The sequence below is a fragment of the Xenopus laevis genome, chromosome 2L (assembly GCF_017654675.1).
Source record: "Xenopus laevis strain J_2021 chromosome 2L, Xenopus_laevis_v10.1, whole genome shotgun sequence".
Taxonomy (NCBI): Eukaryota; Metazoa; Chordata; class Amphibia; order Anura; family Pipidae; genus Xenopus; species Xenopus laevis.
In genome coordinates, this window is record NC_054373.1 from 93,746,336 (window position 1) to 93,760,854 (window position 14,519).

At 41.8% G+C, this 14,519-nt stretch overlaps 1 protein-coding gene across 4 annotated transcripts in view; it reads right to left on the minus strand.

Moving 5' to 3' along the window:
* The window catches only part of hpca.L (hippocalcin L homeolog), a 15,458-nt gene extending 7,004 nt beyond the window's left edge, over positions 1–8,454 (minus strand). The window contains exons 1-3 of one of the 4 annotated variants that reach the window (XM_018246787.2): positions 8,186–8,446; positions 6,459–6,683; positions 943–1,323 (exon numbers count right to left, since the gene is read on the minus strand). In XM_018246787.2, the coding sequence (XP_018102276.1) occupies positions 943–1,320 (378 nt within the window). In that variant the 5' untranslated portion in view covers positions 1,321–1,323; positions 6,459–6,683; positions 8,186–8,446. The other 3 variants (XM_018246788.2, XM_041582180.1, XM_041582179.1) reach the window with 3 other exon arrangements.
* Positions 8,455–14,519: the final 6,065 nt, after the last annotated feature.

Consider the following 14,519-nt stretch of genomic DNA (forward strand, 5'->3'; position numbering starts at 1 on the left):
GTCTCTCTGCACTAGATATCAGTCCATGTACATGATCAAAATATGGGGTATAAGCCAACTTATGCAGAATTTAAATAGTAGTATTTGTAAGTCTGCCTCCTCTTTTTTGTGTGTTATATTATAACAATTGTCTCTCAGCAAAATACTCCAAAATACAAATAAACTCGGTGGGCAGTATTGCATAGAGATTTCTTTGTAGAATTATCTTTTTGCGCACTTAGCCACTTGTACTGGGCATGTTGCAAAGGAAAGGCCAATACATTTCTGATTGAGGTCGACAGAACGATCATATCAATAGCTTTGGCATGTGCATATGTGGTTTACAAACAAAGTAAAATATAAGGATAATACAAGTTAAGGAGGAGTTCATGACCATATAATCACACGAGGCTAAAGGCCGAGTGTTTTTATACCGGTCATGGAACTCCGAGGTGACTTCTAAAATCCTCATATTTTGCATTAGGGGCACTTTATTTATAATAATACACAAATTTCAGTGAGTCATGTGACAGAAATGACATCACTTAGCTTCAATATAACCAATGACATCACTAAGCACCGTTATATAATGAATAAAGTACCCCCTCTTGTAAATTATAAGGATATTATAAGTTACCGAGGAGTTTCATGACCATATAAAAACACGAGGCAGAAGGCAAGAGTTAACTTATAATATCCTCATATTTTGCAACTGGGGGTACTTTATTTATTATAATATACACATTTCAGTGAGTCATGTGACAGAAATGACATCAGAACTCACTGTTTATAACTGATGACATCAGAACTCACTGTTTATAAGGATATAATTTACAAGATATTCATAGCTTTTGTGTATTATAAGGATATAATTAACAGGATATTCATGGCTCTTATGTATTATATAAATGGCATTATTCAAATAAGCTGCAAAATAGCACACAGAGAAGGGTATCTGGTTACCTGCACAATCTCCAGCATTTCCTCCCGGCTGATATAGCCATTGCCATCCAGGTCATACATACTGAACGCCCACTTGAGTTTCTGTTCCAGCTTTCCCCGAGATGTAACACTTAGGGCGATAATAAACTCCCGAAAATCGATGGTTCCATCCCCATTGGTGTCGAAGGTGCGGAAGACGTGCTCTGCAAATTTGGAAGCATCTCCATATGGAAAGAAGTTGGCATAAATTTTTTTAAATTCCTCCACATTTAGAATGCCGGATGGACAGTCCTTCAAGAAGCCTTTATACCATTCTTGCAACTCATGATCTGAAAATTCTGTGTTCTCGCGCAGATCCTGCAGCAACTCAGGGCGCAGCTTGCTGTTCTGCTTCCCCATCTTCTACAGAGCCCAAATGTAAGGAATGCATGTTAGATACCCCAAAAACAGCGTTTGAATGGGACAGAAAACAAGAATGTGGAGAGGTTTCATGTATTTATGTCACATTTACAGTCATATGAAAAAGTTTGGGAACCCCTTTCAGCCTGCATAATAATTTAATAATTTAAAAGAACACAGTGGTATGTCTTTCATTTCCCAGGAACATCTGAGTACTGGGGTGTTTTCTGAATTAAGATTTTACTGAAGCAGTATTCAGTTGTATGAAATTAAATCAAATGTGAAAAACTGGCTGTGCAAAAATTTGGGCACCCTTGTAATTTTGCTAATTTAACTGCTCAATACTGATTACTGGCAACACCAAATTGGTTGACTTTCATAGGCAGGTGTGTCCAGTCATGAGAAAAGGTATTAAGGTGGCCAATTGCAAGTTGTGCTTCTGTTTGACTCTTCTCTGAAGAGTGACAGCATGGGATTCTCAAAGCAACTCTCAAAAGCTCTGAAAAAAAAGATTGTTCAGTATCATGGTTTAGGGGAAGGCTACAAAAAGCTATCTCAGAGTTTTAAACTGTCAGTTTCAACTATAAGGAATGTAATCAAGAAATGAAAGGCCACAGGCACAGTCCCTGTAAAAGCCAGGTCTGGCAGGCCACGAAAAATACAGGAGCGGCATATGCGGAGGATTGTGAGAATGGTTAAAGACAACCCAAAGATCACCTCCAAAGACCTGCAAGAACATCTTGCTGCAGATGGTGTATCTGTACATCGTTCTACAATTCAGTGCAATTTGCACAAAGAACATCTGTATGGCAGGGTGATAAGAAAGAAGCCCTTTCTGCACTCACGCCACAAACAGAGTCGCTTGTTGTAAGCAAAAGCTCATTTAAACAAGCAACAGTCATTTTGGAACAAAGTGCTTTGGACTGATGAGACAAAAATGTAGTCATTTGGTCATAACAAAAAGCGATTTGCATCCCGGAAGAAGAACACCACATTCCAAGAAAAACATCTGCTACCTACTGTCAAATTTGGCAGAGGTTCCATCATGTTGTGGGGCTGTGTGGCTAGTTTAGGGACTGGGGCCCTTGTTAAAGTCAAGGGTCGGATGAATTCAACCCAATATCAACAAATTCTTCAGCATAATGTTCAAGCATCAGTCACAAATTTGAAGTTACACAGGGGTTGGATATTCCAACAAGACAATGACCCTAAACACACTTCGAAATCTACAAAGGCATTTATGCAGAGGGAGAAGTACAATATTCTGGAATGGTCGTCACAGTCCCCCAACTTGAATATCATCGAAAATCTATGGGATGATTTGAAGCAGCCTGTCCTTGCTCGGCAGCCATCAAACTGAACTGGAGAGATTTTGTACGGATGAATGGTCAAAAATACCACAATCCAGACACTCATCAAAGGCTATAGGAGATGTCTAGAGGCTGTTACATTTGCAAAAGGAGGCTCAACTAATTATTGATATAATATCTCTTGGGGTGCCAATATTTATGCACCTGTCTAATTTTGTTATGATGCATATTGCATATTTTCTGTTAATCCAATAAACTTTCACTGCTGAAATACCACTGTTTCCATAAGGCATGTTATATATTAAAAGGATGTTGCAACTTTGAAATCTCAGCCAATGATAAACAAAACTCCAAAGAATTAAGAGGGGTTCCCAAACTCTTCATATGACTGTATACTCAAAGCCTACTTCTAGAGTACATTCGATTTATTTTTGTAGTTTTTATAAGGATCTCCTTACCAGACTGAAAGATTCATATAAAGAGAAACAGAATGGAATATATGGGTGGGGTAGGTTCACTTTAAAATAAATTTTACTATTAAGTAAACAGCAGTATTCTAAGATAATTTGCAATAAGTAAAAATGTACTTTGTATTTTTGAAATATTTGTATTTGTGGTTTCACAGTCCTGAAATTGCTAGTGCTATCTAATTGGTGGAGCTTAATTACTCTTGCAACCAGGCAGCAGTTGGTAGTCAAGATGGAAGATCAATAGCACACGTGCTGTCAATCTTTTATTTAGTTGCTGTGGTCAGTGACACCCCCCACCAAAGATCAAATAGATAGCATTTTTAGCTGCATTCAGAAAGCAGGCAGAATAAGACAACTAATAATGCATGAAGATCAACTAAACAGTTTCTTAAAATAGGCCCATCAATAAACCAGTCACTAAGACGAAAAAGTAATTGCTTCCAAAATCAAACATTGTCTGGAAAACGATGGCCAACTGATTGCCCAGGAGCTGCATCACTCAATACTCAACTGTGGTCCATACACTAGGGAATCAACTAGGAGGCTTTTATCCACAGCCTGTATCAATTGTATGCCAAGTACAAAGATTTGTGGACTCCTTCTCTAAATATTAGAATTGGTGAGCTAAGCCATATCCATCATTTCTGACGCAGGCACCACATCATATAATGGCAATACTGTGATTCCTACTTTGTGGCAACAGTTTTTAGGGAAGGCACCATTCCTGTTTCAGCAGCATAATAACTCTGTACACAAACGAAGATTCATATAGAATTGGTTTGCAGAATGTGAGTGGAAGTCTATAATAATAAAAAGGCACAACAGCAGGGAATTGTTTCTAAGTGTAGTAGTTTCGTTTGTTTTTGTACTTGTACAAAAACAAACAAAACTACTACACTTAGAAACAATTCCCTGCTGTTGCGCTTTTTTATAATTATAGATTTTCGTGTGTGTGGAGGAGTACTCCAAAAAGAAAGCGTCAGAGTGGGGAAGTGATCTGTGAACAGGTGTTGATACTGGTTAACCTCTGATTCCAGGAGCGCCGCAAAGTTCTAAATTGGTGTTCTTAGTATGAGTGGAAGTACTTGACCAGCCTGCATAAAGCCCTGACCTTAACCACCTAATCATCTGTGGGATGAACAGGACTGCTGATGCATGGTAGGCCTGATCCCCAATATCAGTGCCCAACTTTAAACATTTGAATGGAAGCAAATCCCACCAACATTGTTAAACATCTAGTGGAAAGCCTTCCCAGAAGAGTAGAGCGTCAAAGAAATTGGTTTTGGAATGAGATGTGGGACAGGCAGCGATCATGCTTTTGGCATTTATAAACTATTAGTACCTGCCCAGAACAACCCACTGTATTACACATACCGTAAACACATTAAGGGGCATGTTTTTTTAAAGGAGAACTAAACCATGAAAATGAATATGGCAAAAAAATGCCGTATTTGAAATAATGAACTTATTGCACCAGCCTAAAGTTTCAGCTTCTCAATACCAGCAATGATCCAGGACTTCAAACCTATCACAGGGGGTCACCATCTTGGAAAGTGTCTGCGACACTGACATGATCAGCGGACTCTGAGAAGCTAAGTTTAGGACTCGTTGCAAATTATCAAGAAGAAAATGAGGTTGGCCTGTAATATAAGCTGATGCTACAGCTGATTATTAAATTCAGATGCTAGCTGTACTGGTTTATGTTCTGTCATGAAGTAATTATCTGTAATTAATTACTAATCAGCCTTATATTGTGACATTTCTATTCTGTATATACAATATATTGTGAATGGGTCCCTAAGCTCAGTAAGTGACAACAGCACAGAGCATGTGCAATGAATCAGCAGAAAAGAAGATGGGGAGCTACTGGGGCATCTTTGGAGGCACAGATCTTCCCTGCTAAATGCTGTGGTTGCCTTGGGCTGGTACAGAAGCCCACAACACAATGGACAACATTTCTAGCCTGTTTCATTAGTGAGTCTTTAGTTCTCTTTTAAATATAATTGAAACTGTAATTGTTTAAATTTAAGACTGTGTGTATTATGTTTTTACCAACATGACATATACTGTAATGTGCAGCCCTTTTAAGCAGTCAGGGGCGACATCACTGCTCAATGACATGCAAATAAAAAAGTTTAGGCTGCTTTCTTGCCAATGACAAAGCATTCCAATTGAGCAGAATATGAATTTAAATACTTGTGTGTTACAGGGGATGCATTATTAACATTATTGTCTATTATTACTATTGTGTAAAGAACAATATTATATTTTATAAGCAAACAACAATGAAAATAGTAAGAAACCCCTTCTTAACTGTGAACCAAACTCCCTACTTTAATGCAGATTGCTCTGTGCCAAAGGGCTGCATTCATTTTTTTCATGAAAGTTAAAATATTAAATCACCTCAATAAATCGATAATCAGTGGCTCTATATTATATCATTATCCTGCTTGGGAATTAATCTTTCCCACTGCCTTTCAGAACACTGACACTACCCATTTAATACATGACAAGACTAGGTATTAGAGAGAGAGTTTGTGTTGATCTTTAGGACCCCTGTTCCGTGGATGCTGATGCGTGCTCTGTTATTTTGGACACACGCATGTTGATTCCTCCCCGCATACAAGGAGAATTCATTATCGGCTGGCTGATCTCAGATTATCCTGGGGTATGGTGCAGCTGTTCGCAACAGCTGGCATGGGCAGCTTCTCTTTGGACACCAAAACCAGCAGATGTGACCTCTCACAGGATAGAGGATTTTCACCAAGGAAAACGCCACTTTCTCCTCTTCAGTCTCATTGCAGAAATAATAATGCACAAACGGGGATGGTCACGCTGCACTGTTAACCCTTTCCTTCACTAGATACGGGGTGTCCCACTTAACACCGTGTCGACAGAGGAATCCAGATAGGCTTGTGCATATAATGTGCGCAGAACTGGCTGTGTAAAATTATCCACCATTTCCACTAATTGTTTTTTCTTAAGAATCAGTGCAACATGAAATTGTCCCTAATTGCTAACTATGGCTGATTCACTGAAGAAACACATGTAGGAGCTTTAGTGCTGCCTGACTAGATCTTTGCCTTATTAATCCACTGTATTGGTTCTGCTGGAAGTGGATGATGGTCATAACAATAAAATATTTATAACATTTAAATAATTCCCCTGATATATAACTGAATTGTTTCTTGCCATTTTTTTGGCCATTTAACCTACAGTTTTGCTCCCAAACTTACAATAAGCAAATAATATACACACACACACACACACACATATATATATATATATATATATATATATATATATACACACACACACACAACTAAGTAGTTCACAGGACATTAAACAAAAATATTACCGTATTCCAGAGCCCTGTTGCTGGATGAAGCTGCAATGTTTCAGTGCCCCAGGGCACAGATAATTAAGGGGTGTGTAAAAAGGTGCCCTTGCGTATACACTCGCCGTGGTAGTTTTCTCTACAGCACCAAGCGCTGAGATGCCCCGTTGTAGCCCTGGCTATTGCTGTGTCAGGAGCCGGTGTAACCATCAAACGCTGCTGTGTGTGTTTCTCCCACTTCTGGAGCTGCTGAGAGGATTGTACAGCTTACAGACTGGCCGGGACAAAGCACTTTCACAAGGGGGTGGCCAATGTATATTATAGTATATATTGGTTTTCCGGGCACTGCGGCTATACACAACAAGAGATTAGGAGTAAATAATTACAGTAGTACTACGAAAGGCAATAAGCCTGTGTCTGGAGTTAGTTTTATAGAGAAATTCTGTTGCAGAAAAAAACGACACCCCCTGACAAATGAAATGGGAGATTCCAGGTCTCAGCATTGGCTAAGTCAGTCAATACAGTGGCGTAACTACCAGGGGTGCAGGAGGTGCAATCGCACTCCACTGGGGCCCTGCCGGCGTCAGGAGGGAGGGCTGGACCAAGCACTTTTCCCCCCTGGACTTGCCTGCAGCAGCAGCCTGGCAGTGGCATAACTACTTGCTGGCGGACCCTGGTACAGGATGGGCACCCGGATCCCCTATGAATCGCACGTCGATGTGCCGCTAGCGTGCGCCCCATGTGTTCTAGGACATTATACACAAAGCTGACACTACATTTGTCCTTTTATGTGTTGTGGTAATATACATGTAACTGGCACTATCATGTGTTCCGAAGGCATTATACATAGAACTGGCATTGTATTTATCTTACCATGTGCCACAAATGAAATATATAACTGCAGTTAGTTCACTGAAATGACTGAGGGACTAACTATTCATCAAATCTGCGGAGTGTCTCACTCTATTTGAGGGGGGCGCCTTCTGCATGTGCTGGAGTAATCTATTTCCCATCCAAAACAAAACAGGATACAAAATGACTTTATTTATGTTGAGATGATTTGGACCTCAATCAAGGGAACTGCTGAAAAGTCACTAATGATGGCTGCTCCTGACCCCCCTCCTTTTCCAGGCTCTCTTTGTAGCCAAGGTGAATGACAGGCTCGGATAATGGATTAGACAGGGGACAGTATTATTAGTGGCAGCTCCAGTCCCACAAGCCTCCCCCCTCCACAACAGGATGTGCAACTGGTAGTGTCGGAGCAGCTCAGTGATTGCTAATAGTGAGGGACTTAACCCGCCGACTCCCATAGGCACATACCTTGCTGCTGGAATGTGAGCACAAGGCAGGAAAAGAGATGACATGGGTGTCCGCAGAAAAATTTCCGGGGGGGGGGCAAGGAAGCAAATTTCAGAATCCACAAAGCTTTCAGAATTTCAGAATTTTCAGAATCCACAAAGCTTTTATATAATACATAAACTAGTACAAATTGCATATGTATAGCATCTTCATTCTGTTACTGACACTACCATCAATTGGATCATTCCAATTTGCCCATTTTTATTAAATATAAAGATGGCAAAGTGACAAGTTCATGTATAAATACCTATAGAACTCATAGCAGAATGGCACAGTTATTTTACATGATTTACTGCCTTCACAGCTCTCTGGCTTTGACTGGAAAGTGGACCATTAGCCACACATCATCCAGAGACAATTTAGAAAAACACAAAAGCAGAGCCACTGACCGTGTGGGTGAGAGGGTGGTGAGCAGACTGCAGTGTTTAAGGGTTAATAAGCAGCTCCTTCTTTGGTTTTCCTTTTCCCTACGCTGAAATCAGGGAACTGAAGGAGGCGGGCAGTATCAGTGCTGGCCAATCAGCTCCACAGCTGCTACTAATGCTCTCTCCTCCTTGTCACAGCCCAAGTAATTTGATCCGGCTGCAGGCAGTGTGACAAGGGAGGAGCGAGCACCAAGGGAGCTGTAAAAAGAAACGTCGGGCTGCAGAGAAGAAAAGGTCTGAGGGAGTGGGGGAAAACATTTTGAAAATCAGTGCAGTGTCCGTGTCCCAGGCTGTTGCTACAGGCAAGTCCAGGGGGGGGGAAGTGCTTACTCCAGCCCTCCCTCCCGACGCCGGGCCTCAGTGGGGTGCGGGGCCCGGGTGCGATTCTCACCTCCCGCACCCCCTTAGTTACGCCGCTGCAGCCTGGGACACAGACACTGCACTGATTTTCAAAATGTTTTCCCCCACTCCCTCGGACCTTTTCCTCTCTGCAGCCTTTCTTTTTACAGTTCCCTTGGTGCTCGCTCCTCCCTTGTCACACTGCCTGCAGCCGGATCAAATTACTTGGGCTGTGACAAGGAGGAGAGAGCATTAGTAGCAGCTGTGGAGCTGATTGGCCAGCACTGATACTGCCCGCCTCCTTCAGTTCCCTGATTTCAGCGTAGGGAAAAGGAAAACCAAAGAAGGAGCTGCTTATTAACCCTTAAACACTGCAGTCTGCTCACCACCCTCTCACCCACACGGTCAGTGGCTCTGCTTTTGTGTTTTTCTAAGTTGTCTCTGGATGATGTGCGGCTACTGGTCCACTTTCCAGTCAAAGCCAGAGAGCTGTGAAGGCAGTAAATCATGTAAAATAACTGTGCCATTCTGCTATGAGTTCTATAGGTATTTATACATGAACTTTTCACTTTGCCATCTTTATATGAGCTCTGGGGGTATTTATACATGAAATTGCCACTTTGCCATCCTTTATATTTAATAAAAATGGGCAAATTGGAATGATCCAATTGATGGTAGTGTCAGTAACAGAATGAAGATGCTATACATATGCAATTTGTACTACTTAATATATTATATAAAAACTTTGTGGATTCTGAAAATTCTGAAATTCAGAAAGCTTTGTGGATTCTGAAATTTGCTTCCTTGCCCCCCCCCTTGGAAAATTTTCTGCGGACACCCATGTCATCTCTTTTCCTGCCTTGTGCTCACATTCCAGCAGCAAGGTATGTGCCTATGGGAGTCGGTGGGATAAGTCCCTCACTATTAGGGTAAGGCCAGACGAGGAGATTGGGGGAGATTTTGTCGCCTGGCGATTTATCGCCACGTCTTTTGCGCGACTATTTCCTCGAACTGCCTCAGCGTCTTTTCCCCATAGGCTACATCGCAAAATCGCCTGCGCTAATGCACACGCGGCCATGCGTTTTCAATAGTCGCCCAAAGTTGCTATTGAAAACGCATCGCCACGTGTGCATTAGCGCAGGCGATTTTGCGCTGTAGCCTATGGGGAAAAGACGCTGAGGCAGTTCGGGGAGAGAGTCGCGCAATAGACGTGGCAATAAGTCGCCAGGCGACAAAATCTCCCCAATCTCCTCGTCTGGCCTTACCCTTAGCAGTCACTGAGCTGCTCCGACACTACCAGTTGCACATCCTTTTGTGGAGGGGGGAGACTTGTGGGACTGGAGCTGCCACTAATAATACTGTCCCCTGTCTAATCCATTATCCGAGCCTGTCATTCACCTTGGCTACAAAGAGAGCCTGGAAAAGGAGGGGGGTCAGGAGCAGCCATCATTAGTGACTTTTCAGCAGTTCCCTTGATTGAGGTCCAAATCATCTCAACATAAATAAAGTCATTTTGTATCCTGTTTTGTTTTGGATGGGAAATAGATTACTCCAGCACATGCAGAAGGCGCCCCCCTCAAATAGAGTGAGACACTCCGCAGATTTGATGAATAGTCAGTCCCTCAGTCATTTCAGTGAACTAACTGCAGTTATATATTTCATTTGTGGCACATGGTAGGATAAATACAATGCCAGTTCTATGTATAATGCCTTCGGAACACATGATAGTGCCAGTTACATGTATATTACCCCAACACATAAAAGGACAAATGAAGTGTCCTAGAACACATGGGGAGCACGCTAGCGGCACATCGACGTGCGATTCATAGGGGGGGGCTGGGTGCCCATCCTGTACCAGGGCCCGCCAGCAAGTAGTTACGCCACTATAGACTGCTGGCTAGTAACACTGAAGCTTCAATTCATGTGTAGAGAGTTGTGGGTTGGGCTGGTACCTGATTTGTAGTGAGAGGCGGGACTGAAGGATACTATATGGTGCTTGTTTATATAGTCACCTAGTGGGGTATGTGAGTTCCGCTAGTTATAAAGAAGCTTTCACAAACGCAAAAAGAGATTAAGCGAACCCATGTTGACTCTAACAGTGTAAGTTAATGGAGAATTAATTAAAAAATAACTGAGAATCCAGCTCTCTTTTATTCATTCAACAGATATTTGCAACCAGGGCCGCCATTAGAAATCACTGCCTGTACAACTATATTTTTGGGGCCGCCCAATCCAACCCCCAAGCCCCACCCACTCCTCACAACAGTTAAAATACCACACAGACATCAGTGCTAAAGAAGGTAACCCTCCCACACACACACAAGTTAAAAAAAGCTATTGATGGTCAGGGTCCCCTTATACGTTAAAAAAAACTGTGGTGCCGAAAAAAAAAACATAGGTGGCAGGGCCTATAGAATATTAAAATAATACATTGGTGGCCAGGGGATTAAAAAAACCACAAATCGGCAGTGGCGTAACTGCCCCCCTGAGTTCTTCTGCCGTTTCCGGGCGTATGGAGGGGGGCGGTGCCCGGCTGCATGTCCCGCGCCAGGGCCGGCCCCCCTCTAGTTAGGTTACTAGAATGTGTGTGCAGTAGAATTTAACTCATGTCATCAGGACTTCAACTTCGCCTCCTTTCGTGACTTTGGGTCTTTTTGCCGCTTCAGGATGTCAATTTTGGCTGTTTTCGTGACTATGGGTCTAAATCATGTGTTATAAATGCAGCAGGTGTAATAGTAACACATATTTACAAAGCACCAACCTTTTCCACAGCACTGTGCAATAAATGTTTGTATACATGGAACATACTGATTTTCTCTATAGGCAATAAATGGCACATGCCTAGTGTGGCAGCTCAGTTGTCAGTTTGGTATGTGGTAGGTGGAGAACTATGTCTAGTCGTGAAGTGCAGGAGGCGAAAACCTGTGGTGACCCACGTGTTGACCACCAGTTGTGCAGGTTCAGTTTAAAATTTGGGCAACCATTGTGGGTTAGGGTTGGGTGCAGGTCAGACTGGAAAAGTGCACTCCTTCACTGCTCCCAAAGTTTCCTTGTCTAGGAACCAGAGGCGCTCACAGAAGTAGTGTACAGAGCAAGAAAACAAGGTTCCTACAATATATCAACATTTTGTGGGTTAGGGTCAGTTGCAGGATAAGGTTTGCGGGTTAGGGTCAGGTGCAGATGAGCTTTTTCCTGACCCTCACATCACTAATGTCTAGGGCAAGGCTGGATATGATTCTGAATAGGGGCTTAATTCAGAAACCTGGGCTCCCCCTGTAAAAAATTTTCATGGGCTCCCAAAATTCAAAAACACAGATGACACGCTAGAAGCTGCAGTAAAATAGGGAGTTGACACAAAATTGCTGATGACCTGCAAACCCCCCCCAACTTTCACTTGCCAGGCCCTCCGAAGTCACTGGGCCTGTGCACCTAATTGCTATGTAGTATGTTGTTCTGTAAATTCTAATATGAGTTCAGATAACAGCTGCTTTGCTTAGGCAAAGGATGCCTAAATAACAGTGTTTGCAAAATGGCAACTGCCTGCTTGCTGTGATTGTGTAATTCAAAGACTGGAGTAAACAAGGTTTAAATATTTTATATAGTGTAAATAAAGCATTTTGTTTGACAAACACAATAGAAATTAATTTGGAATTATTTCTTAAGGTAAGGGTCCCCTTTAAATATGTATAGTTTTGTTATTTCTTGCACTAAAAAGGCAAGTACAGAAATTGTCATATTCATATTCTAATTCTTATTTGTATGAACACAATCCAAATAACACACCAGCCTGTCCACAGAGGAACCGTATTCAGTTTATTAGTCTTTCAGATAAAGAGCAGGTCATTATAGAGATGGCTTCTTATTGGACTGCTGGTTGGTCCTTGCTCATACCGACAGGAATTAGGATTTTGCCCTCTTTAGGGCAAGAAATAAAAAAAAAAAACATAGTTTCTAATTTAAACAATCTGCATAAAGTTCAGCAGAAGTCCTTTTCATTTGTCTTATGTTGAAAAAAATTATAAAATTATTTTATTAAGAATTTTAAAGGGGACCTGTTACCCACACATGAAAATCTGTATAATAAAATACCTTTTAAAATTAATCATGAAACCCAAATTTTTTTTTATTAAAACAACCATACTGGTTAGAAACTCATTTAAAACTTTCAGCTGTCAACCATATATTGCCTGTCCCTCCTCTATGCCTTAGGCATAGAGACAGGAAAGGCAATTACTATCACTTTCCATTCTGCACTTACTAGATGTTACTGCATTCCTTATATTCCCCCTCCATCTCCAACATTTAATTTTGTAGCCAGTGTATGGGTATGGGTATCATGTGCCCCATTATAGTGTATAAACAAGATTTTGGCAAGATTTTAGCTTGCCTTAATAACAGTGTCCACAAAATGGCTGCTGCCTGCTTTATGTGATTGCAATTTACAAGACTAAAATAAAGAAGAAATCATGAATATAGTGTAAGTGAAGTTTATTTTGATTGACTAATATAATGAAACGCGATTTGGAATTATTTTTTTGGGGTGACAGGTCCCCTTTATAGAGAATTTAGAAATGTAATTGCAAGCAAGTTTTCAAAATGCCTCGTAAAATGCTGTGATTATCTCTCTTTACATGCAGATAAATTCAAACCGGGAATCAGATCCTATGCTCGAATCAGGGCTCTTCTGTGCCTGTACCCAGAATCATGGCATCAACCCAGGTGCAGGCATGCTGACCATATTTTGGCACCAAATTAAACACTCGTTTTAGCACCGAAATTCGACTTCATCCAAGCCGACACAGTGATTCCGGGCGCAGACACAGTAGAGGGTTGATTCACACGTAGGGGCTTATTCTCAGTCTGTGTTTATCCACAGGCTGAGAATCAGTCCAGTGTGCCATTGCCTATTACGCTCCACTACTCCCCAGCTCCATACAACTGAACCACTTGCACTTGCATGGAAGTCACAAGCGGCTGGTGCCAGGCCAAGGCACTGAGGCTCCGAAGGCAGCTACTGCCCCCCCAGGCTAGTGCATGAGCACTCCTGCGGTTGAGCAAGTACAGAGGGGGCGCAAGTTAGTTAGTCACTGAATATCATGGAACTCTAAAGTCATTTCTAATATCCTCATACTTAAGGTAATGTTATTTTTTTTTAAAAAATTTCAGGAAATCACATAAGTGATAACATTCTTCATATTCTTACTGATTACAATAGGGTTACAGAGAATAAAATTATAAAAAACACATGTAAACATTTTTTTTAATAAGTTGTGATGCACGTATTGCATTTTTATGGGATGGGGAACAGTTTGCTGCAGTGGAATGCAGTGGTGCTTTGAAATTTTTTAAAAAGAGTTCAAGAAAAATGAAACAATGTAAAGATTATATGAAGAGGGACTGTCAACTTTTGGGGTGGGTACTAGTTTTAAGGTCTACAGGTGATTTGAGGGGGGTGCCGCTGGTGTAACTACAGCAGAGTTGGGGGAACCCCTAGGTAAACTGCAACAGAGTGGTGGAAACTGTGCCAAGCAGAGAGGAAAACCACTGGTAGAACTGTGGTGGCAGGACAAGGGGAGTAACATCTGGTGGAAATGGCACATGCAAAGGGAATGACCTCTGGATGAACAGCGGCAGGCAGAGGGGAGAACCACTGATGGAACTACACAGGCAGAGAGGAGAACTGCTGGTGGAATGGCGGCAGGCAGAGGGGGGAACCACTAGTGGGACTGTGGCAGAGGCAGGGCACAGAAGTGGAAGTGTGGTTTCATGAGAAGGTGATGTTGGAATTGAGGTTGATCATAGGTGGCATTAATGTCCTCTATGGTTTTGTTTGGCCTTCTTTTTAAATCCAGCTTTACTTTTCCTGGACAACTCTAATGACAGTGCAGCTTTAGTAAACCACAAGTCTTTCTCTGCTATATGGACCTTATTTGTTATTTTCTGCTTGGTGTAACACAGG